Genomic DNA, 24,884 nt, shown 5'->3' on the forward strand with positions numbered 1-24,884 from the left:
CAGACTCTGAACAATGGGGGTTTTACAGACTCTGGAGGGGGTATGGGAAGGACGGGGACGGGGCGAGGCGGGGGAGCGTTAATGAAGGCCCCTGGCCTGCAGGATTGAGAGGGAAATGCCTTAGTGCCATCCAGATAAACTGCCAATCCCTGACTGAAATTAACGCAACTGCAACTTTATCCCGAATACCCCGGGCAAGGGGAGAGGCCGTGGGGGAAGCAGCTTTGCGGGGAAACCGCACTGGTCTGGGCGCAAACCCGCACCTCCCTCTTGAACCACAGCGACTCTTTGAGCGCCTTCCTGTAGTCGAATCACAACCACCTGGACTACTAATAAGAGGGAAAAGAAAGGAGAAAAGGCAAGGGGGTGGCCAAAAGTACGCTCTAGTCGATCCAGGCAACGTCGCGAAGAATAAAAAGAATCAGATGGAAACAGACACTGGCGCGCTGCTAAGGGCTGGCTTTTGTTAACACATTTGCCCCAGTCCAGCCCGGCTCCATATTATATGGAAATTCCTTGTTTACCACCCTCGCGGGGGGTCCTTAAAATCTGCCTGCGAACTCCAGGGACTGGGCGCTTACTAGTTAGGGGAGGCCGCCGGCCCGGGGGGCGTCCGGCCGCTCCTCCGCCGGTCGGGAACTTGCGCCCGGTGGTCTCAGTCTCCACCCCGGGGTCTGGTCCCGGCCCAGTGCCATCCCCGGTTTCACTCGGCCGAGTCGGAGCCGCAGCCCACGGTAGAAGCTGCAAGGGCTGGGCAGGGCTCCAGGCGAGAGGGGCTGGGAGGCGTGAGCGGCGCTCCGCGGCGCTCGTCAGAGCGATGGAGCGGCGGCCCCTTTGTGGGCTGCCGCATCCCCCTCCCGGGTGCACGGCGGGGACATTTGATCCGCAGGGTGATTGATAAGTGCGGGAGAGGGGCGGCCGTCCCTACCTCCCCCTCCCGCCCCCGTTCTTCTTCCCTCCTCCCTGCCGGCTCCCGCCCCGCTTCCTGCCAGAAGCGCTGGCCGCCGGCGCGCCGCTCCAGCGGGGACCTGCCTGCCCTTGGGGGCGCCGCCCGCGCTCGCCGCCGTGCCCCCGCTCCCGGGCCGCGCCGGCTCCCGCGCCTCCCGGCCGGCCGATGCTGCGGGCGCCTCCGGGGGAAGCTGCGGGTGGCGCGCTCGCCGGGTAAGTTCTGGGCACTCGGGAGCGCCGCGCTCGGCCCCCAGCCTTGCCCGGCCGGCTCCCCTCGTGGGGGTGGGGGGCGGGGGTGGGGGATCGGGTGCGGGCGGCCCGCGGTGGCCACCCCCGCCCGCCCGGGCTCGCCGGCTCCGAGACGGTCCGCGCGGGCGTGGTCGGGCTCCGGGCGTCGCGCGGCCGCGGGGCCACCGCCGGCCCGGTGCGAGCTGCCGCTCCCGAGGAGAACGCTCGCCGGCGCGCGGTGCCGGGCCCCGGGGCGAGGGCAGCGCGGGTGGCCGTCGCGCCTGCGGGCCCCGGCTCCGGGTACCGGGCGTCTGGCCGCCCCGGGGGAGGGCGAGGAGGGCTGGGCTAGCGGTCGGTGCCGGGTCCCCGGAGACTGGGGACTCGCCTGGCGCCCCCGGGCCGCCCGGAAGCGCCCTCCGGGAGCCGCACCTGCCGAGGTGGGGGGGGGGGCGGGTAGCGGAAGGGGGAAGAAGGGCGAGCGGGCCGCGGACACCCCTCCCCGGCAGGCCCGCGGGACTCCCGTTAACCGCCCTTCCCCCAGGCCCGGCGGGCGGCCGGGCGGCACAGGCTGTGACCCCGCCGGCAACTCCCCGCGCCCCGTGGAAGCACCGGCGACCCGAGCCGGGCTCTCTACTCGGAGGCGAGGGAGACCAAGGCGACGGAGTCCCCGCTTGTGGCTCCGTCGCTCCAGCGACGAGAGGGGGCGTTTGCCTTATCTTAGTGTCCGTCCCTGCCTCCCGTGGGCTCCCAGTTCACCCAGGACCTTTCGCCGCCTTAAAAGCCCGCTGTCGCCGGCAGGTGCTGCGGCGGCTCCTCCCGAGACGCGGGGCCGTTCGGAAACTTACTTAAAGTGCTTTCTCCCGCTGAGGCGGATTCGGCCTCAGTAACTGGGTTTGGGAAAGCGGCCGCGGAAGCCCGGCGACAGGCAGGAGACCGAGCAGTGGTGGGAGAGTCCACCGACCCGTGTCGGAAGCCGACCGTGGAAGGAAGATCTGTCACCCCGTCTCAGGATTCCCAGTGTCGCCCCCCCCCCAACTCCAGCCAGCTTACCACCACGCTTCCTTCGCTCTATCATTTTCACGGGTTTCAAGCTCTGCCAGCTGCCCCCCCCATCCATCTATCCCTTTCTCTGTCTCTCTCTCTCTGAAATGTTTAATAGTCTCTGTCCTTAAAGACTACTGGCAGCCTCATCAATGTCTTGAAGGAAATTACTATATTTGCTAACTACAACTCATATTTGATATTTCACTTCCAAATACTTTTTTTTTTTTCTTAAAGCACACATTTAGGTAGACACCACTAAGTTGAGGCCGACAGCCCTTCACTAATTCACACTGAGCACTGGTGAGCTGTGGGGAAAGGTCCTGGACCAGGACTCCGAATCCCTCTGGGTTCTGGTTCTAATTGTATGGATTCTTGAACTTCAGGAAGTCAGCACTCGTCCTGGTGGAGGAATGCCCTCATCTATAAAATGAATCTCATTGCAAAGGTCTTGTCCAGCTCTCACGCTGGCTTCTGCTTCAATGTAATATTAACCTAATTAATACATGTTTGTTAAATGAACGACAACGAATAAGCCATATCTCTCTAGGAACTACGTATATTTAATATTTAGCAACATGTCGAAACAAATGCCCCTTTGCTATGCAAGGAAGCTTAATCGCTCACTGCATCACTCGGCCACGGCTGGGGGGGGGGGCTCACGGGCTGCCCCTCCCCCGCTGAGGACGGCTGGGCTCCGTGTTGCCCTTTGGCACAGAGAAGGAAAACTTGAGGCCCCAGAAGGCCGGGATCTTCCCCGAGGCCAAGCAAGAACTACAGGATGGGGAGGGGGCGCATGACGTCTGGTCCAAGGCTCTTCCCGGAAGGGAAAGGACAGGGAGCCGTGAAAGGCTGAGAAAAACTCCGGAGGAGACTGCCAGAGAGCCACAGGTTGCCTTCCTGCCCAAGTTGGGAAACTATCAGAGCCCTTCTTGGGGAGGAGAGAGCCAGTGTGGGCCGAACAGTGAGTCCCAGGACCCGAGCGGAGCAGGGAGGTGGGAGGGGAGACGCGGGGGGCTTTGCATCCTAGGCGGCTCATTCCGCCCGTGGGGCTGGTCTGTGTTCCAAATGCGGCCCGGCAATGGGACCCTGTGTCAGCTCTGCCTGCAGCGCTCAGGGAAAGCAAGTGTGAGTGTTTTGTGGGACAGGCCCACCCTGGGTCGATTCATTTACCCCTCTCTTTGATCGCCCCTTTTCCCTGACTCGCCAGAGGCGCCCTGGCCCTCCCGGGCGGTAGCAGATAACGGCATCTTGCAAATGGACCCCCACACGGGAGACGCCCGGTTCCAGGGGACCTTAAGATCATTAAGGAGAAGCGGGATAATGGAGGCCAAAAGCCGACACCTGGCTGTTAATGGCGTGCAAAGGTTCTGTGAATCCGAGCGAATGTCAGAACCGGAAGGGCCCGTACAGCCCCATTCCCTTCTGCCAAGGGCGATGCGAAGTTGCAGAGAGAAGCGAGCAACCTGGCCACAGAGCTAGATCAGAACCCAGGCGCACTGGATGTCGGGCGGGACCTCTCCCCCTGTCTCCCCCGGTTCTCGGCCGCCGGCCTTCCCGCACTGCTGCCTTCGTTCTAGCTCCCCTGCCCTTGTCGCCTGCAGCTTTAGGCCCCTCCGCGGGCGCCCGCGCTGGGGCTCCCACACCCAGCCGAGCGAGGCTCAGCCTGGCAGTGTCTTTCTGACACCCACTCCTCCTTCCTGCAGGCGCAGAGCACGCATTTAAACTTCATCTTCTGGCTAACTATAAACCTCAGGGAGAGAATGGTTCTGAAGCCGCTCGTCTCTAACGCTGAGCTGGCTTTCAGAATCCAGGCGAATGTGTGTTTGGCCAGTCACGGCCCAGAAAGTACTTCTCTCAGCACTGAAACAAAGCTGTGTATGTAAGGCACAAATCCCCTCTTCGCCCTCCTACACAGGCACTGTGGAGCGGGCACACACCGCACTCCGCACCGAGAGCACGGGGGCAGGAGATCTAGGAGGCTGGCAGGCGGGCCCCAGTCCTGGAGCAAAGAGGCACATCTCCCACCCACACACACAGGAGCGCGCGCGCGCGCGCACACACACACACACACACACACACACACACACACACACCCTCTCACTGGGAAGATCCGGACCTCTGCTTGGGAATTTGGAATGAGACCCTAGTGGAATGGCCAGGAGGGATAGCAGGTGGAAGAAACCACTCGGAGGGGCCAGGGGCCGGAGGAGTCCCGGCGGTCGCAGCCCCTTAGCGGGGACCCCTCCTGGAGAATCCCTCTCCAGGGGCTTCGCCAGCCGCTCGCCGCCCGCCGGGCTGGAGGTGGAGTAGTTCAGAAGCAACTGACGCAGCCCGGATTCGAGCTTTGCAAAGCCGCTCGCTGGGAAGGGAAGCATCTGCCCCTCCCTCCCCCACCGCGCGCCCTCGATCCGCCGCTTGCCCCCTCCCCGCGTGACGTCACCCCAGCCCTGTCCGGGGGAGCCTGCAAAACCTCTCAAATTCAAACTGTCGGGCGCACTGCTGCCGCCGCCAGCGCATCGGAAGCGCGCGCCCAGGCTCGGCCGTCGCCGTCGCCGTCGCCGCCGCCGCCGCCCGCCACCCGGGCCGGCCGGCTCCCCGACCTCCCTCCGCAACCGCACCCCCGGGTCGCCGTCGGCTCAGCCTGCAGCCGCCCCGGCCGTCCTCTCCTCCCCTGCGGCCTGCCGGATTTCGGATTTCTGCGCACCCCGCCCCCCCCTCCCCAGGCAAATTAAATCCGCCGGCGGAAAGCAGGGCATCCCCCCGGAAGCGGCGTCTTCTTTTACCTTGCTCTTCTTCTCTTTCCGAAGATGCCAAACTACTGGCGGACTGCAGAGGAGAGGGGTCCCGTCTTCTCCTGATGTGTGAGTAACCCCCACCCCGCGCTGCCTTGGCGCTTCCATCCTCTCCCCCTCCCCCACCGCCAGTCCCCTGATTTTCCCACCCCCTTTTTGCGCAGTTAAAAAAAAAAAAAAAAAAAAAAGTAAAGCAATTTCTGCCGCGAGCCTAAGACGGGCGAGCCGCCCGAGATCTCTTCAAGCTACCCCAGGGGAGGAGGAGATGGGCTGGATTTAGTAGGACAACTCGATTACTAATGACTCCGTGGCTGGCTGCGACCCGCCGGGAAATCAGGTGCAAGCATGTGTGCTCCGGGACGCGCGTGTGGGTGGGCCGGGGGCGGGGGCGAGGGCGAGGAGAGAAGAAACCGCTTGGAGAAACGCAGTGATTTCATTCTGCCGTGTTGCCCACTCCCCGCATCGTCCCTGCCTCCCACTCCGCCCCCCTGCTTTGCCATTTTAATCGGGCTTCCTTGTTTCTTTCTCCCCCGCATCCTGCTCTCTCCGGCACCCTTCCCCAAGGTTTGCCTGTAGGTACCTGAACTGACACCGACGGTGCCTAAAGATGCTGAGCGGCGTTTGGTTCCTCAGCGTGTTAACCGTGGCCGGGATCTTACACACGGAGAGCCGCAAAACTGCCAAAGACATTTGCAAGATCCGCTGCCTGTGCGAAGAGAAGGAAAACGTACTGAATATTAACTGCGAAAACAAAGGATTTACAACTGTCAGCCTGCTCCAGCCCCCCCAGTATCGAATCTACCAGCTGTTCCTCAATGGAAACCTCCTGACCCGCCTGTACCCTAACGAGTTCGTCAATTACTCCAACGCCGTGACCCTCCACCTGGGCAACAACGGGCTGCAGGAGATCCGCACCGGGGCGTTCAGCGGCCTCAAGACCCTCAAGAGACTGCACCTCAACAACAACAAGCTCGAGGTGCTGAGGGAAGACACCTTCCTCGGCCTGGAGAGCCTCGAGTACCTCCAGGCCGACTACAATTACATCAGTGCCATCGAGGCGGGGGCCTTCAGCAAACTGAATAAGCTCAAAGTGCTCATCCTGAATGACAACCTTCTGCTGTCGCTGCCCAGCAATGTGTTCCGCTTCGTCCTGCTGACCCACCTGGACCTGAGAGGCAACAGGCTGAAGGTGATGCCTTTCGCCGGCGTCCTTGAGCATATTGGAGGCATCATGGAGATCCAGCTGGAGGAAAACCCGTGGAATTGCACTTGTGACCTACTTCCTCTCAAGGCTTGGCTGGACACCATAACGGTGTTCGTGGGGGAGATCGTCTGCGAGACTCCCTTTAGACTGCACGGGAAGGATGTGACCCAACTGACCAGGCAAGACCTCTGTCCCAGAAAGAGCCCCGGGGACGCCAGTCAGAGGGGTGGCCACGCTGACACTCACGTCCAAAGGCTGTCGCCTACGGTGAATCCTGCGCTCAACCCGACCAGGGCCCCCAAAGCCAGCCGGCCGCCCAAAATGAGAAATCGCCCAACTCCCCGGGTCACCGTCTCAAAGGACAGGCAGAGCTTTGGACCGATCATGGTGTACCAGACCAAGTCCCCCGTGCCCCTCACCTGCCCCAGTAGCTGTGTCTGCACCTCTCAGAGCTCCGACAACGGCCTAAACGTCAACTGCCAGGAAAGGAAGTTCACCAACATCTCCGACCTGCAGCCCAGACCCACCAGCCCAAAGAAACTCTACCTGACAGGGAACTATCTCCAGACTGTCTATAAGAACGACCTCTCAGAATACAGTTCTCTGGATCTGCTGCACTTAGGAAACAACAGGATCGCGGTCATTCAGGAGGGTGCCTTCACAAACCTGACCAGTTTACGCAGACTCTATCTGAACGGCAATTACCTTGAAGTGCTGTACCCTTCTATGTTCCACGGGCTGCGGAGCCTGCAGTATCTCTATTTAGAGTATAATGTCATTAAGGAAATTAAACCGCTGACCTTCGATGCTCTGATTAACCTCCAGCTACTGTTTCTCAACAACAACCTGCTGCGCTCCTTGCCTGACAACATATTCGGGGGCACGGCCCTCACCAGGCTGAACCTGAGAAACAACCACTTTTCCCACCTGCCCGTGAAGGGGGTTCTGGATCAGCTCCCGGCGTTCATTCAGATCGACCTGCAAGAGAACCCGTGGGACTGTACCTGTGACATCATGGGGCTAAAGGACTGGACGGAACACGCCAACTCCCCCGTCATCATCAACGAGGTGACCTGTGAATCTCCCGCCAAGCACGCAGGGGAGATACTGAAGTTTCTGGGGCGGGAGGCCATCTGTCCGGACAGCCCGAACTTGTCAGACGGAACCGTTTTGTCAATGAATCACAACACAGACACTCCCCGGTCGCTCAGCGTGGCCCCCAGTTCCTACCCCGAACTACACACTGAGGTTCCACTCTCCGTCTTAATTTTAGGATTGCTTGTGGTCTTCATCTTGTCTGTCTGTTTCGGGGCCGGCTTGTTCGTCTTCGTCCTGAAACGCAGAAAGGGGGTGCCGAGCGTCCCGAGGAGTGCCAACAGCCTCGACGTGAGCTCCTTCCAGCTACAGTACGGGTCCTACAACAGCGAGACTCAGGATAAGACGGACGGCCACGTCTACAACTACATCCCCCCCCCCGTGGGTCAGATGTGCCAGAACCCCATCTACATGCAGAAGGAAGGAGACCCGGTAGCCTACTACCGCAACCTGCAAGACTTCAGCTATGGCAACCTGGACGAGAAAAAGGAAGAGCCGGCCACGCTTGCCTACACCATAAGCGCCGCCGAGTTGCTGGAAAAGCCGGCCGCACCCAGAGAGCCCGAGCTGCTGTACCAGAACATCGCCGAGCGGGTCAAGGAACTTCCCAGCGCAGGACTCGCCCACTATAACTTTTGTACCTTACCGAAGAGGCAGTTCGCCCCTGCGTATGAATCTCGACGCCAAAACCAAGACAGAATCAATAAAACCGTTTTGTACGGAACTCCCAGGAAATGCTTTGTGGGGCAGTCAAAACCCGACCACCCTTTACTGCAAGCTAAGCCGCAGTCCGAACCAGACTACCTCGAAGTTCTGGAAAAACAAACTGCAATCAGTCAGCTGTGAAGGGAAACCATTTACAACCCTATGGCAGCCGAGGGTGCTGCTGCAAACTGTTGGAAGCACTACATTGGCTTTTGTGTGTGTTTGCCTTCTCCCTTCCTCGGCATCAATGGGGGACTTTGAAAATGCGTGGGGGATGGGGTGAAGCAATGATACTGCGTTTCCAAGTTTTCCTTTAAATTATTTCTCTCTCGCTCCCCTCCCCCGCCTTTTCCCCCCTTCTCTCCTTAGGAATCGTCACGGAACACGAGTGTTTTCTACGGTGCGTTGTTTTTGTTTTTTTTTTTTTTTTCCGTATGTTCTATGGATGGTTTTGTTTCTTTTTTCTTCCTTTCTTTTTCCAGTGTGTGGGAATGGGAAGAGGAGATTGTAGTGAATGAAGAAAGAGTAAGCAAACTTTTCACGTTAAAAATGGATATTTGGCGTATTTTGTAGAAGATCTCCAAAGACCTTTGGAGACTATACATTCTTTTGTAAATAATGATATGTGGTATTTCTGTCTTCAGTTTCCAAGTATAGCCGCCAGGCAACACTTCTTTGTGTTAAAGTGCCTTTGCACTTTAAGTACATTACTTAAATGTTGCTGTTAGCTTTGATAAATTGGACATATTTTAATGTGTTGTATTTTTGAAATTAAAAACACTGTAAAATAGACGAAAATGTCAGCTATATGAAGTCAACGTACAGTTTGCTTGAGTTATAGAAACCAGCCTGTCATCAAATGATTCTAGTTGTAGGACTTTAGAGATTTAACTGTAAAATATTTCCTTTCTTCTGGGTTTGTTCTAAGTGATTTTATTTAAGTCAACTAAGGGGATTTAACAGTGGACTAGAGGTCAGACTGCCTCAGTCGGGATTAGTAATTCATTAATAAAATATATTTAACCCAATATCAGAGTGCATCGAACAATTAATGCCCTTCCGTAAATCATTATTTTACGCTAACATGGTCAGTGTTTTAGGTTATTTTCCTGATCCAGAGTGCATTACACGGCTTGTAATATATCTTTTCTGCACTAAATTAGATATTTTTATATATTTAAGTGAAAGAGTGGATCTCTAACTTTTTAATTGAAATTACTATTTTTTCTGCCTATGGAAACATTTTCTATAAACACGCACCAGTAGAGGCCGCCACACACCTCATTTAATAAAGACACAGGAGCCATTCAATACCTTGAAAGAAGGAAGACTTCCAAGGTGAGGTGAAAACATCCCAAGTAACTTCTCTGCAAATTCAAGGCAGCAGAGACAAGTGTATGCATTACCTTCTGTTTCTTTTTAGGGTTAAAGATTAGACTCAGAATCCTCAATTTTCACATTTTCAGAGAAAGCAGCACTTTCCTCTTACATTTATTGAAGCATTCATGGGGTGCTATCACATCATGTACTGTTTGCATCTCCGAGTCAATTCAAAACGACCAAAACCGAGAAAGGAGGGATCTTTTCCCCTCTGCCTTCTTCAGGCACGGGTTACGTGCATTTTTTTCCTCATCAGCTGGAGCAAGCCTTTCGTTTTGGTCTTAGCGTTAAAAGGATTTTAACTGATCGAGTCTATACAACATTTATGAAGCCTTATTAGCCTGTAAAGAATTTTTAGATGCAAACATTATGGTGTGATTTAAACAAACAGCCCTTCTTTACAACAAAAAATAGTTTTGTTTTGTCTATTGTAAATCCTTATGCAACTGGGATGGTGATCTGCATATAAAGTAGTTCAGCTTTTCAATTCCTTATTAAAGCAATTGATGGCGTCTGAAAGAAGCACACTGTTTCCTTTTCATAAATAGGTTACTGCACATAATAATCCTTTATTATCATGTGGAGATTGAAGTGGATCCTCATAACTTACTTTTGAAGCTTTAAAGTGACTAATAGTATAGTGTCCGTCACTATAAACAATTCATGCGACAGGCTTTCAGTTAGAAATTACTTGGATTAATAACTACTGGTGCAAAATCGTTTTTTAACAATAGAAGTTAATTACGGATATTTAAATGTAAGGGGCCTCTGGGAAAAAAATGCCTTCAACAACGTAAAATCTCTGAATATCTACAGTGACAAGCTAACGTGTTCACTCTTGGATTAGAGATCATAATTCCTATTCAGGTCCATTAGATCAAAGTCAAATGATCTACAAAAATGGCCCGAAATGATCTACAAATGATCTACAAGAATGTTAACGTAGTGAGATTTTACATGTCATAGAAGAGGACAGAGAGTATCATGCTAAGTGAACTTGGAGATAGCTCCCAGAAAAAACACCTCCTCTTTGAGAGAAATATATATATATATACACACACACACACACACACACACACACACAGACACGCGCGTGTACCCATCACCCGTATATATATATAAATGAGTTTCAAAAATCCTCTTGTGGGTGCTCTCATTTCATGCAGTGATAAATACAGAATACAGAGGTAGGTATTTTGGGAAGTGATTATAAAGGCAAATTAGTATACATATTCTGTTAAGATGGTTTTTAGGTTTAAACTATATATCTAACTAGAACTACTGACGTGATTCCACTTCAGTGTTTGTTCTTATTCACCGGAAAGTAAAGTCATTCCATTATCCACAGAAAAAGCAATTCATTAATCTTAAGTAGAGATATCTTAATATCCATTTAGTTACATGATGTTAAAGAGGCCTCCTGGAAGAAGTCAGATGCATAAACTCTCTCGCTTAATAATTATGATGTACATCTAGATTCCCATATGCTCCTTCGAGTTTTACTTTATTTGTATTAGGCTTTAAGAGAAATTGTTTGAATGTGGTTCAGACTATTTCATTTAAAGGCAGCATACACCATACACTTCGAAGCTTTGTTTTCTAATGCAAATCACAAACACTTTTACATTTATTAACTTATTAGCACCTCCACTATGTTGTTTTGCGGTATCCACTCAAGTGCTTTCAGACAGAATTTTAGGATTTCGTTTATCTCCTACAGCTGGATTTTGCTATTTCACTTTTATTTCATATGCCACCTGTCACGCGTATGAGCATCAGCACAGCGAAATGGTTCCAGCCAACAGAATGTGATCTTCTCCCCCCTGCCCCGCCTGGAACAGATCTATAGGTCTGGCCCTACAAATGGCGAATGGTAATTTCCTTCGATTCTAGCTCTTAATTAATTACTTTCACTGTTTCTGAATATACCTGTGGCTAAGTTTGTATTCACACACTCAAAAGTACCACTGCTCAGTCTGGGCACAATGGCCAAGGATCTGATTCGGTTCAGGACTCTGGTCAACCTTTATATCTTTTTAGTTCCCTCCAGCAGTTGGTGAGTCAGGAAATGACTCTTCAATTTCCTCTGCTTTGTCCTCTAACCTCTAAGGTGATTTAATTTTTCCAAATATTTCCATCTCATCAAGGGCTCCATATTTTCATGGATTCTACCGAGAAAGACGTATAGGGAACAAGAGAGAGGCTCTGTGTTTTTTCAGACCCCAGAAACTCATTTTGATTACACACATTCCAGAAACACACTGGATTAGAATCTAGAGCGAAGAAAGCTTTGCAGACAATTCTCCCGATTCACTCATTTTTTTTCACTCATCCATTCGTTCAATAAATATTTATCGAGTGCTTGCTTCCCAGGTGCTAGGCTCTGTGCTGTGTGCCGAGGGGGCACAGAGATACAGTAGGCCCATCTCTGCCCAGTCCCCTCCACCCCTACGCCCCACCCCACCCCAGGGAGCTTACTGCTAATAAAGAAGAACCTTCCCTGAATGACAATCACCCAGAGTAAACAGTGGGAACACTAATGAGATGCAGGAAGTTGGATTTTTAAAGGTGATCCTGTGCAGTGAAGTATAAAAGTGATGTCATAAATAGACGAGCTACGGAGTAACCACCATTAACGTCTCTTTAAAATCACGCGGCTAAAGAGGGAGGAAAAAAACCCCACAAAAATACAGCGACATTTCTGCAGAATAGGGCCCAACATTATGGCTACATACTCGTGCTACCTAAAGGTGTACATTTTAAAGATGAGTCCCCAAATTGTAAATACAAAATCATGAACGTACTTAAATTTTCTGGAACGTCCACATCACAGAGCCAATATTTGCTTTCCATTTCGGTGGCTTAAAAGGCAACATCTTGGTTTTAAGTGTCCTTTCCCAATACAAGGATGAGACACTTGCCTAAATCCTGAGAGGGAAAGTGAAGTACTCTCTACAGGCACACTTCGCTTCTCAAAACGGTTGTGCAAAAAGTCACGTGTACCTTGAAGTTTTGTAAATCCAGTTGCATTTTACACACATTAGGGGAGTTGCCACTTAAGAGGACACTTGTGAATCCTTTTATAAAGCCGGACACCGTTTTAGAATACAAGCAATCACTCTTAATTTCTCGGTTTTGTATGTCTGGGTTTTCAACATCGACGTCGCTGAAAACGGTCCACCTGCACAATAGTGTGTGTTGCCGATGCTGCTTGTGCTACGTGGCTCTTGGTTGCTAAGGGCTTAGCCTTGAAAATCTGCCGCCGTTCTGTGTGAACTGAGCTATCGAGCGATTCTATGATGGCACAGTAGCATTCCTGAACAGCCCGAGGAGCCAACGCCAGTAGCTAACTGGCCAACTCGATCGGACATGGGTCTCTTCTCAGCAGCGTGTCCTCTGTCAGATGGGGCCACGTTTCATCGGAGGGTACAGGGACTCCTGTATTCACATCCTATAAAGCGCTGAGAGCCCGGGTTTTATAATAAATACGGTAGTAGGTAAATATATGGAATTGCACGTGCGTTGGAATTTTTTAGCAGTATTTTAGCTTGAAAGGACTCGTACAAATATTGTTAGATTTAGTTGCAAATACTCGTTGTCAAGTTACTGGAATAAATGGCAAGCGAAACAAGCTCTCGTTGTAGACTTCTGTGCCAAATAGTGACGTTGTTTAAAAAAAAATGAATGTCATAGTTTGGGCTGTTCATAGGCAAAATGAAATACTGAAAAGGATCTTGTGTTTTATTGGATGAACTGCCGATACAGGTATTTTATACCACAGTTAGCTGTCAGTTAATCAAAAGTATTCACTAAACATGAACATCTGAATTAGCTAGAAAAGTTCTTTACAATCTTAGGAGGAATTAAGGACAAAGTATTTTGAATTAGTTAGGGAAAAATTCTTTAGAATCTTTAGGTGGAATTAATGACAAAATATTACTGGAACTTCGATGTGACTGTTCAGATGTCTACAAATTAAGGGCTTCTATCCTTTATATGATTATAATTTACATATTAAGGGGAAAATGAGCCTTTGAAAATCATTTTAATACTTTTCCAGGAATGTCATTAGTATCAGACTTAAAAAATTAAAAGTAAAAAGAGTAACAAAAACCAATTCGAACAGACATGTCTCTCTAGGAACTGAAAGAGAGCCCACTGATTCCGCACACCCCCCACCACACACACCCACCCACACCACGGCCAACTGTTTTTCATGATAAAATCCTAATACCGTAAGTAATCTAATAAATTCATATTTTATAAAATAAGACAGATTGGCATGCAAATCCAAGGGGTGGGAATTATGAATTCACTAATGGAGACGTTATCACTACATTCACAGAGACTAGAGCTAAATGAGAGCAAGAGAGAGAGAGAGAGAGAGACGCATTTGTTACCGTAACTGTGGGGACATACAGAGCAAAGTGACTTCTTTCGCTATTCGCATTCGGTCGGACATCAGAATACACTGTCAGTATGCTCCATTCACACATGTATAACCTAACAAAGGACCTGAGAGTCCTGTGGCGAACGTGAAGACTCGGCACAAATTACCCCCTCTTGAGATGATCAATTCGCTAGATGCAGAATATATTCAGCTTGTTCATGGAGACTTCCCAAGGTAGCTGAAACAATCCGCCTCGTTCTGTTGAAGAATGAGAGCTGGTGCTGGATCTGCTAGATTATCTGATCCTCTAAAAAGATTAGTTGAGATGGAATATGCCCATGAAAGGGAATGCACAGCTCCCTATTCTGAATGCAGGTAATAGAACATCGGGAAGTCCCATGTGTCTGTTGATTCTGGAAAAAGACCATCAAAATCGATGCTGTCCTGTCCTTCCTGAACGGGGGCTGGAAATGAACCCGATGCATGTCTCCCCGGGCAACCACTTTGTAATTAGCATACATCATCTTTATTAATTTAATTTCCAAACATTATTTTATGTTTGCTATCAACAGTATCCTAAAAAGGAACATTTGAGCTAATTATCTGTCAGATCCAGTTACTTGGCATTTGGGGACAGATTTGATCTTGACAGAATGTTGGCTACAGCATGAAATAGAAGGTACTTTCCAGCTCCCAAGTGACCGCCGGGCATACAGGCTAGGTGAATGGATAATCCTGGGGCATGTCCCCTGCTTCTCGGGCCCCTCTCACCTTCACATCATCAACACCTGACATGGTGTTCTGGAACGTCGTAACTCTCTAGGAAGTACTTCCTTAATGAATAAATGAGTAAGACTCTGGCTTTCATGTGAACAATGAAGGAAGGGTTGCAAACGGGAGAAGAGAAGTTCAAAGCATAATTACAGTGGATTCTTGGCTGTTCCGGAAGTCTGAAACAAATGTTCACTTGGGACATTTTCAGAACTCGCTTTCAGACACACACACACACACACACACACACACACACACACACCACACAACACAACACAAAGACACACCCCATGAGGATAGCTGAGACGTTCTGGTAACACACAGCCAAGATCCAAAGTTTATTACATGCAGGCAGGCCCAATTTTAAGTGATACTTGAGTCCGTCTGTTGAACCCAATGATCTCATTCTAGATTTTAAAAGTAGCTTTACTGCTGAGCTGTGAGATTGCCTTGTTATTGGCTTTTGGAATTGGGAGATTCTGAGTTGAAGAAAAACGCACTCCCTGACAAGCTTGAATGATGAATTCCTCCAGAGCTTATCACTTAGTTCTTCCTATGGCTCCGTATATTTAATTGGTTTGTCTCTGAAGTCTTCCAGATAGGAGAGAAATTCCTTGGGTTCCAGACCATATTCAACCACATTTCTGTCAGAACACGGTTGTCTCATCAAGTCTGATTTATACAAAACGAGAACCCACAGGGAGCGTTTCACAATGAGGAGTCCTGGGACCCGGGGTTCTGATCTTCGTGAAGCCAAAAGCTGTGAGAACAAGTCATAGCTCTCACCGGGCCCCGGTTTCTCCAACCGGAAGCGTGTCGGACGGGATGAACTCAACAGGCATATCTAACTTTCGTACGCTAGGATTCCAGGCTATTTCGGGAGCGACTGCCACACACAAAGCAAATGATAAACAACCAATGATTCAGGAGATTCCACCTGAACATCTCTTACCCCTCTCCCCCTTGCAGTTGTTGACATCGGACGTTGCTTTCCTCCGACTGTATTTTGACACGATTCAAGTGCACCGTCTGCCTTGGCTTAAGCTCTCTTCTCAAGCTGGACTTTAAAAATGTTCAAACCACTCTTCTCATTTCTTTGTAAATCACAACAGCCAACTGCTTTTTTTGGTGGGGGGATGGGGCAGGGGAGGCGATGGGTTTTTCATTTAGCTGTTTTGCAGGGGAGTAGTCTATGGGGTGATAGGTTTAATTATTCTGTGTTAGAGTTCAGAAAGGGAAACGACGAATCTATCTAGGAAGAGCCCATTATCACATTTCGGGGCCCAGGGCAGTTTTCCCATTCAGCTGTTCATCATCCCACCCTTTTAGCTAACGCTGCCAACTTTCTTATCATCGGGGAAACTGATGGACCCTTGGACAACTCAGCTGAGCTTCAGAAATCCAACGATTCATTCCGGTGAGCAAAGCTCTTAGCTCACAAGTGGCGTTTGGCCTCTTCCTGATCGTAAACTTCAGCCATAGTTTTATTGCTGGGCCAATGTGTCTCTATCCAGTCAAATAGATTTTACCTGGGAACAAGGAAATACAGCCCCCTCAGTCTTGTAATATTCAGCTGACATGATCTTTGCAAGAGTGGAAAAGAGAAAAAATACGCATCTAAAAACTTCCTCTGCTTTCCAGAGGTTTCTGAGGGGCTTAGTAAAAATATTAGTTGGGGCGCCTGGGTGGCTCAGTCGGTTGGGCGTCCGGCTTCGGCTCAGGTCACGATCTCGCAGTCGGTGGGTTCGAGCCTCGCATCGGGCTCTGTGCTGACAGCTCGGAGCCTGGGGCCTGCTTCGAATTCTGTGTCTCCCCCTCTCTCTCCCCCTCCCCTGCTCATGCTCTCTCTCTACCTCTCTGGAATAAATAAACTAAAAAAATATGTATTAGTGAACGAAAGGAAAATCCAGCTACACCTCGCTGTGTTTTCTCTCATGTTACTGAAGGTTACGAAAAAGGAAATGTTGGTTATCCCTGTCCAAGCTGTCATCTTTTTTTTTAAGACTTTATTTTTTTAAGTAGTCTCTACCTCCATCGTGGGGCTCGAACTTAGAACCCCGAGATCAAGACTTGCCTGTTTCACCAACTGAGGCAGCCAGGCACCCCTCTGCTTACATTTAAGTGTTTAACTTGAAATTTTGGAACAAAATAGGTTTTATTTACTAAACTGATCTCTGAAAAGCAAGTACATGTTAAGCAGTCATCCGGGTAATTTGACAGAGGGGCGTGTTGAAGGAATCTGACTAGTTTTAAACAGTCTTTATTCAGATTTTGCTTTGTGCAAATTCATCAGAAAGTTGTTCGGTTCTGCTATGCCAACATATCAAAGGTTCTGAAATTTCAAAACTAAGCTATTTTGTCTGCTCTTACAGATTAAAATGGGGGGGGCGTGTCTCTGCCTGTGTTGAAACAGTTCTTTTTAGTGTTTATTTTGAGGGGGGGGGGAGGGGGAGGGGCAGAGACAGAGAGGGAGACACAGAATCCGAAGCAGGTTCCAGGCTCCGAGCGGTCAGTACAGACAGCACAGGTGCGGGGCTCGAACTCACGAACCGCAAGATCGTGACCCGAGCCGAAGCCGGACGCTTAACCGACTGAGCCACCCGGGTGCCCCCAGTTTGTTGTTTTTGAATTGGACTTGTTTCTGAGTTTCTAAAACAAAATCAAACATCCAAAGACGGGGATTTGTGCAAAGATAAAGTCTTAGGAGGAGAAAGGTAAATATGTATTTCCCCAAGTAACTTATACCAAAGGGCCACAAAATATGGAGTCTCGCAAAATCCTCTTACCTGGCCCGTCCAACAGAAGTCTTTCCCAAGCCTTGATCCCTGGTCAGGAGACAAACATCTCCCCACGCGAGTAAGACTTTGGATTTTATCGGGTTCTGTTCTGTTTTGGTGTTCAGTCACAGTGATTCCTTCTGATGTGCTGACCGAGGAAGGTGTGAGGACAGCGGCAGGACGATTCAGCAAAGGACCAGGAGCCCTAGGATTTAGCCTCGATGTCTCTGCTAACTCACCACGTGGCACTGGCCCAATTCGTTTCACCTCTGAACCTCAGTTTCCTCCTCTGAAAGACAAAGTAGTTAGACGTAGCCTTCTCAGTCAAGAAAGCAAGTGAATTAAAATGAGCTTATTTCTGGGGAAACCTGGAATCCACTTCGATTCATGAAAAACAGTAAGTCATTTGCAAACTTGACAAATTAACCATCATTAATAACGAATTATTTTCAACAAACCTCACACCTGTTCTGTGACACCGCAGTGAAAACATTTGGACTCAAGACGTTCTATTGTTCCTTTCGGCTTTAAAAAAAAAAAAGAAACAACAACAAAAAAAACAGTCTCAAGATTTTCTTTCCCTCATCCTTATTTCAGCTCCTAAACATTATAATTGTATAAATCCATTTACACAAAGAGTATGAGTAATTTCTGGTAGTCCTTATGGGGTAACAGATTGTCTCTAAAAATACAATTTATGGAGTGCTCATTGTGTGCCGAACGCTCGAACAGATGCCGTGCACATCTAAGACAGATCCGCAAGTGCTCCTGAAGGCCCAGCATGCGCCCGGCACGACGACAAGGCTCCGGGGAGACATGGAAAACTTGCTAAGCTGCTGCCGGTGCGTCAGGGACCTCGTACGTCTGGGGGACTCGTAACACGCGCACTCAAACCAAGCCATGGCTCCTGCCCTCAGGGAATTCGGCACCGGGTTGGGAAGGTGAGCTACTCATCCTTGAAAGGGACACGAGAGGTCAAGGTCAGAGAAGAAACACATCAATGCCAACTGGACTGGCAGGGTCCGAGAAGGCCGCTTTGAGGAGGCCGGCCACGGCAAGAGCCTGGAACCGGGCAAAGGCTTGGGAATCAGCAAGTTTGAAAATGTGCGGACAGAGATAAGCCTGGGAAGGGCGGTGCAGAGCATGGCGGGACCGGCTTGACTTACCTTTCGGCGGCTTTGGAAGCCAGAGTAAGAAATCTGGACTCGATTCTACAAATAACGGGCAGGCTTTCACGCGGCGTAAACATCGTAGCCCTGTTAACATTTACACAGCGCCTTAGAAAGTATCCCCTGTGCATTTCGAATGTTAATCCCCGGTAGTTACGGTGCCATGACTGGCGCTGGGTTACGAGGACACAAGTTTGGGGAGCTTTGGTGCGCGTCCCAGTGACGCGGTGAGTGTAGGGAGATACCACGTCGTTTGTTCAGCACCGGAGCGTTCCAGGGCCAGCACTCTGGAACCAGCATGCCAGGATCTGACACCCAGCTCTGCGGCTCACCAACCGTGTGCCCTTGGGTAGGTCACTCAACCTCTACGGGCCTCAGTCGCCTCATCTGAAACAAGGTGACAACGATCACATTCACCCTGTCAGGATGCTTATGAGGAGCACTGAGTTAATGTTTGCAAAATAAAATGTATTTTCTACGTATTTTTTTTTTTTAGAGAGAGAGAGAGTTCGAGCAGGGAAGGGGGAAGGGGGAGAGAGAGGGAGGGAGGGAGGGAGGGAGGGAGAGAGAGAGAGAGAGAGAGAGAGAGAGAGAGAGAGAGAGAGAGAGAGAATCCCAAGCAGGCTCCATGATCATCGTGGAGCCGGACACGGAGCTCGATCCCTCACGGTCAAGAGCAACAGGGAGAAGGTGAAACCAAGTGATCAGCTCTCCTGCGTAACCGCAGACCGCGCACAGCCGGAAATCCAGATTGACCTTCCAGAGAGCCATACGTGGAAAGCCTTCCCCCTTTATCATCAGCAGATTCGTGGTTTAATAATACTCACATTCTCTAAGGGAAAAGCAGAAGGCAAATGGGGAAAGCAAGCAAGGGCTGCCTTCTTCACGGATTCTGGACGGAGAGACCCTTGCGGGGATTTGGTCAGGAGAGCAGAAACCCGAGGCCACCAAATGAAGTTTCAGGTTTACCCGCGATCCCCACAGGCCACCCGGGGTTGAGATCCGTGCAGGGCCCACGTCATGGGGGTGTCTCCTGTGCAGTTGCACAGCTCAAGCTTATAAGTATCCCACACCTGGTCCTTGAAATTATTAACGTTTCAACAAGGGACCCTACATTTTCACTTCGCCATGGGCCTCACAGATGATGCAACCACTCCTGGGTCTGTAACACCAATGACTCGATTAGCGTGGCACAAATTCCTCTTACCCAAGGCGGTTATTTCTACTGGTATCACTTTTTTAAAACTGTTTAATGTGTATTTTTGAGAGAGAGAGAGAGAGAGAGAGAGAGAGAGAATATGAATGAGTGGGGGAGGGGCAGAGAGCGAATGAGACACAGAACCCGAAGCAGGCTCCAGGCTCTGAGATGTCTGCACAGAGCCCGGCGAGGGGCTTGAACTCATAAATGGCGAGATCATGACCCGAGCCGAAGTCGGACACTTAACTGACTGAGCCACCCAGGCGCCCCTAGCTAGGATCACTTTTTATGTACATCCTGCAACCGTTTGTTTCTCTGGCTGTTTATCGCCCATTCCACTGTCCTCTCATATGGGGTCTCACACTAAGTGAGAATGAGGGGTGCCTGGGTGGCTCAGTCGATGAAGCCCCAGTCTCTTGACTTTGGCCCAGGTCACGGTCTCATGGTTCGGGAGATCGGCTCCCGCGTCAGGCTCTGTGCTGACAGTGTGGAGCCTGCTTCGGATCCTCTCTATCCCTCTCTTTCTCTGCCCCTTCCCTGCTCTCTCTCAAAATAAAAAAAAAGGGAGCAGAATTTCCCCCATTTCGGAACATAAAAACCAGACGCGTTTTGAGGGGAACAGAACTTGGAAAAGTTGACACGGTACGTCAGAGATTCACAGGATCTGGATATTTTTATCGCACTCCATCGCTCCATTGTAAATGCCATTGTTTCAGAAGCCTTTGAGGATTTCCGTGAAATGGCACCCGGGTAAATTTTCACAGTTATTCATAGCAAAATTCTTTAAATAGTAAAATGAGAAAGGTCACGTCGTGACAGCACGGTACAAGCAGAAACTCCCCTGCCGCCCGTGCAAAGATTTCTATCAAGCATCTGTCAGGCACAGAGGAGGCGCTCAGGGGCCAACCTCACCACCGCCTTCGAAGCCCGGAGCTTTCCGAAGCTTGAGACGTTGGGTCACACACAGGTCTTGTGTGTACATCTGACCCACATATCCTGGGTCTTACGTAGCGCGCAAATGGGTGAGCCTTAGGGACAACGGTGTCTTGGAGTGATGTGTTTGGTCTTTCTGAGCTGAAGACGCCTCAGTGACTGAAGGGCCACGTGGGCGCCGGAGTAACTCAGGAAGTCCAGGCTGGATGCTGGGCTCAACGCTTGGGCCTGCGGACTTATTCTTACTCTGTTACGTAAAGGCGCTCAGCACATTGCCCGCTGATTTTCTGGCCTGACAAAATCCCAACAGTGGCAAAGGCTTCAGAGGCCCTGGGCCCTGAGCCCGCGGAGAGGCAGCCCCCCGCCTTGCCGACTCACGCGTGCCCAGGTGCCGGAAGCCCCTCTCCTCCAGCGCCGAGACCCCTCACGCGGCCACAGATTCAGAAAGCTTTGCTCCGCAACTGCTAACGGGTTGTTGAATCAACAGCAGAGAGGTAGCTGGTGACTTAGAAAACTTCTGGAACTATCTGTTTTCTTTTATCCTGATAACCCTAGCGTTGCCAAACTCCATTCATGATTGTTATAAACTATCGAACCAAGTAAAGGCGACAGAAAGACAACTGAAAGACTGACTTGGTCAGTTAAGTGTGGAGGTCTCTGGCTTAATTCTTAAATAGACAGATCGAGAACTCTTTATGTGTATTTTGGTTATCCCTGGAACTGACAGATTAAAAACTCTGTGTTTTTTCCATAAGTAGTAATGACATCAAAGTCTCCTCAAATCTGTCACACTTGGACAAAAATGGTCCTAAGACCTCTTTTGATCTAAAAAGTGCACAATTCTGGGGCACCTGGCTGGCTTGCTCGGTGGAGCACACGACTCTAGATCTCAGGGTTGTGAGTTCGAACCCCACGTTGGGTGTAGATTACCTAAAAACAACATCTTTTTTTCAAGTTTATTTATTTATTTGGAGAGAGTGCGCGCACAGAAGGGGGAGAGAGAGAGGAAGAAAGAGAATCCCAAGCAGGTTCTGCACTGTCAGTGCCTAGTCCAAAGCGGGGTTCGAACTCAGGAACCGTGAGATCCTGTCCTGAACCTAAATCAAGTCAGATGCTTAACCTACTGGGCCACCCAGGCACCCCTAAAAACAGAATCTTTAAAAAAAATAAAAAATGCACAATTCTATGGCTTGCTTTGCAAATTGTGCCATGATTCAAGTTATACTAAAGTAAAAGTATAAATTAAGTTTTGGATGAAGAAAATGTCTACAGTTTTGTAAATTGAACAAATAACTTTTACCTACAGCAAGATATTTATTTTTTTCCATTAAAAAAATTCTTTTAGAGGCGCCTGGGTGGCTCAGTCGGTCGAGCGGCCGACTTCGGCTCAGGTCATGATCTTGCGGCTCACAAGTTCGAGCCCCGCGTCGGGCTCTGTGCTGACAGCTCAGAGCCTGGAGCCTGTTTCGGTTTCTGTGTCTCCCTCTCTCTCTGCCCCTAACCCACTCACATTCTGTCTCTGTCTCTCTCAAAAATAAATAAACATTAAAAAAAATTAAAAAAAAATTCTTTTAGGGGCACCTGGGTGGCTCAGTCGGTTGAGCAGCTGACTTCGGCTCAGGTCATGATCTCACAGTTTGGGAGTTCGAGCCCCGCATCGGGCTCTGTGCTGGCAGCTCTGGAGCCTGCTCCAGGCAGAGCCTGGAGCCTGCTCTGCATTCTGTGTCTCCTTCTCTCTCTGCTCCTCCCCCACTCACTCTCTGTCTTGATCTCCTTTAAACATAAATAAACATTTTTTTTAATTTAAATTTTAGTTAGCACACAGTGCAACATTAGTTTCAGGGGTAGAATTCAGTGATTCATCACTTACATACAACACCCAGTGCTCATCACAAGTACCCTCCTTCGTACCCATCACCCATCTAGCCCATTCCGTACCCACCTCCTTCCATCAACCCATACTTTGTTCTCTATCGTTAAGTGGCTCTTGTGGTTTGTTTCCCTCTCTTCTCTTTCCCCCCTTTCATATATGTTCTTCTGTTTTGTTTCTTAAATTCCACGAGTGAAATCGTATGGTATTTATCTGACTTATTTCCCTTAGCATAATACACTCTAGCTCCATCCACACATCATTACAATGGTAAGATTTCATTCTTTTTGATGTCTAAGTAATATTCCATTGTATACACACACTTCTTCTTTATCCATTCATCAGCCGGTGGGCATTTGGGCTCTTTCCATAGTTTGGCTAGTGTTGATAGTGCTGCTACAAACATGGGGGTGCATGGGCCCCTTCAATGCAGCACTCCTGCATCCGTTGGATAATACCTAGCAGTGCAATTGCTGGATGGTAGGGCAGTTCCATTTTTAATCTTTTGAGGAACCTCCACACTGTTTTCCAGAGTGGCTGCACCAGTTTGCATTCCCACCAGCAGTGCAAGAGGGCTCCCCTTTCTCTGCATCCTCACCAACATCGGTTGTTCCTTGTGTTGTCAATTTTCGTCATTTTTTAAAGTTTATTTACTGATTTTGAGAGAAACAGAGAGCGAGCGAGCGAGAAAACACTCAAGCAGGGGAGGGGCAGAGAGAGAGAGAAAATCCCAAGCAAGCTCCACACTGATAGTGCAGGGCTCAAACTCAGGAACCCTGAGATCATGACCTCAGTCAAAGTTGGACGCCTAATGGACCGAGCTACCCAGGCGCCCCAACAAGCAACTGAACTATTTTTAAACTATGCTACCACATTTGTAGATCTCACCTCATCTTCATAAAATGATGAAAATCAAGAACAGTGAATATGAAAATACTTCCTTTGCAATTTTTGGAGACGAGAAGTCTGGGTGAAAGCACTTGATGTCTCTTTTTCATGTGGTAAACACTGGCCAAAGCAGGTGGGGGAGGGGACATACATATGGGTGATCACTTTATTGTTCCCAGGGTTAAAGAAAAGAACCTTTTGGGGCCCCTGGCTGGCTCAGTCCCTTTTGGGCCTAGAGCTTACTTTAAAAAAAAGAAAAGAAAACCTTTTCACCCCTAGCTATTATGCAACAAACCGTTTTTTCAACATTCTCATTCATAATGTTTTCCGGAGTAGAACACAATGTCTTTAAAAGGTTTAAGGTAAGGCTCACACATGCCCACTTAAAAATACTTCTCCATTTACTACGTTTCCTTTTCCCAGACCTCTGGTAAACTTAAGAGACCGCATTACACTCTATGGAAATAAAGAGATTCCCGAGTGGAAACGAACTGTTTTTAATGCTGACTAATGTCCATGGCGGAGGAAAATAATGAACTCATTAACTCATTCATTCATTCATGTAACAAACATTTATTAAACACTGTGCGAAACGGTGGCTCTAATCCTCCAGGAGTTCACGATCAAGTGGTGCATAAAACGAATGCTAATGCGGAGTTGTAAATGGCATGCTAGGAGGGTACACCGAGCGCGCTGGGAACCGAGGGAGAGAGGCAGCCACTGACTCGGCCTGGGCAAGGAAGACCTGGCCAAAGTTACCCCAGAGCTGGACCGAGAAGGGTGAGGAGAACTGTGCTGACCGCAAAAGGCAGCAAGGGAACAGCAGGTCCAAAGGCACGGACCTGGGCAACGCATGGTCATCTTTTGGTCCCGGTGAGGGGGACATCGGCAAGGCTGCGGCAGATACGGCAGGCAGCGGTCACATGGTGGAGGACCTCGAACGTCACGCTCGGGAGACTGAAGGCATTACGGGTTCGAGCCCGGCAGCAACATGATCGAGTATCAGAAAAATGGAGGGGTCAAATCCTTCTCCATGTGCACTCAAGGCCTTTGTCGATCAATGACTCGCTTCAAATAAACGGCTGTACTTGCAACAAGACACCTATAAATGCCCTAATGAATGAATGTGCCAACGGTTTCGCCACGTCACGAACGTCAGCTGGCATCTTGTTTAGTACGGACACCTGTGAGCGTACAGATTCCGTATGGAATAGGAGGACCCTGTAGCGTGTGAATTTAGTATAAATCTAGGGTTCTTTTTAGGTGGAAGACCAAAGCGGTTTGGATGCCAGTCACGTCTTACACATGGCAATAGTCTGACAGAATTCAAGTAGGGAACCATAATTGACTTACGACTTATGTTCGATTCCTTCTCAGGTCTGTTACTTGAAAAGGGCTCGCGTGTTTCGTACTGCGAAGAGGTATCCTAAAACCTCTAGGTCTGCTATGGTTGCTTTCCCAAGTGGTTTCCGTAACGTATTCATTGTGCCAG

At 49.7% G+C, this 24,884-nt stretch overlaps 1 protein-coding gene and 1 long non-coding RNA gene across 9 annotated transcripts in view; one reads left to right on the plus strand and one right to left on the minus strand.

Annotated features, from left to right (window-relative positions):
• The first annotated feature begins 1,033 nt into the window (after nt 1-1,033).
• SLITRK2 (SLIT and NTRK like family member 2) lies at nt 1,034-9,044 on the plus strand. Of its 2 annotated transcripts, XM_045050934.1 has the most exons (3): nt 1,034-1,161; nt 5,028-5,081; nt 5,577-9,044. In XM_045050934.1, exon 3 carries the CDS (start codon nt 5,620-5,622, stop codon nt 8,155-8,157), a length of 2,538 nt encoding a protein of 845 aa, XP_044906869.1. In that variant the 5' UTR covers nt 1,034-1,161; nt 5,028-5,081; nt 5,577-5,619; the 3' UTR covers nt 8,158-9,044. The 2 variants fall into 2 exon arrangements, with proteins under 2 accessions (XP_044906869.1, XP_006944110.2); XM_006944048.5 differs by lacking the exon at nt 1,034-1,161 and having other exon boundaries at nt 4,773-5,081.
• A 5,027-nt stretch (nt 9,045-14,071) lies between these two features.
• The window catches only part of LOC109496635, a 105,109-nt gene continuing 94,296 nt past the window's right edge, over nt 14,072-24,884 (minus strand). For 6 of the 7 annotated variants that reach the window (XR_006593047.1, XR_006593049.1, XR_006593045.1 and 3 more), the window contains 2 exons: nt 17,344-17,623; nt 14,072-16,086 (listed from right to left, as the gene is read on the minus strand). This is a non-coding gene — a long non-coding RNA (uncharacterized LOC109496635). Of the gene's footprint in view, nt 16,087-17,343; nt 17,624-18,500; nt 18,591-24,884 lie in introns of all 7 variants that reach the window. The other variant, XR_006593048.1, reaches the window with a different exon arrangement.

Source organism: Felis catus, chromosome X (assembly GCF_018350175.1).
Source record: "Felis catus isolate Fca126 chromosome X, F.catus_Fca126_mat1.0, whole genome shotgun sequence".
In the NCBI taxonomy this organism is placed as follows: domain Eukaryota; kingdom Metazoa; phylum Chordata; class Mammalia; order Carnivora; family Felidae; genus Felis; species Felis catus.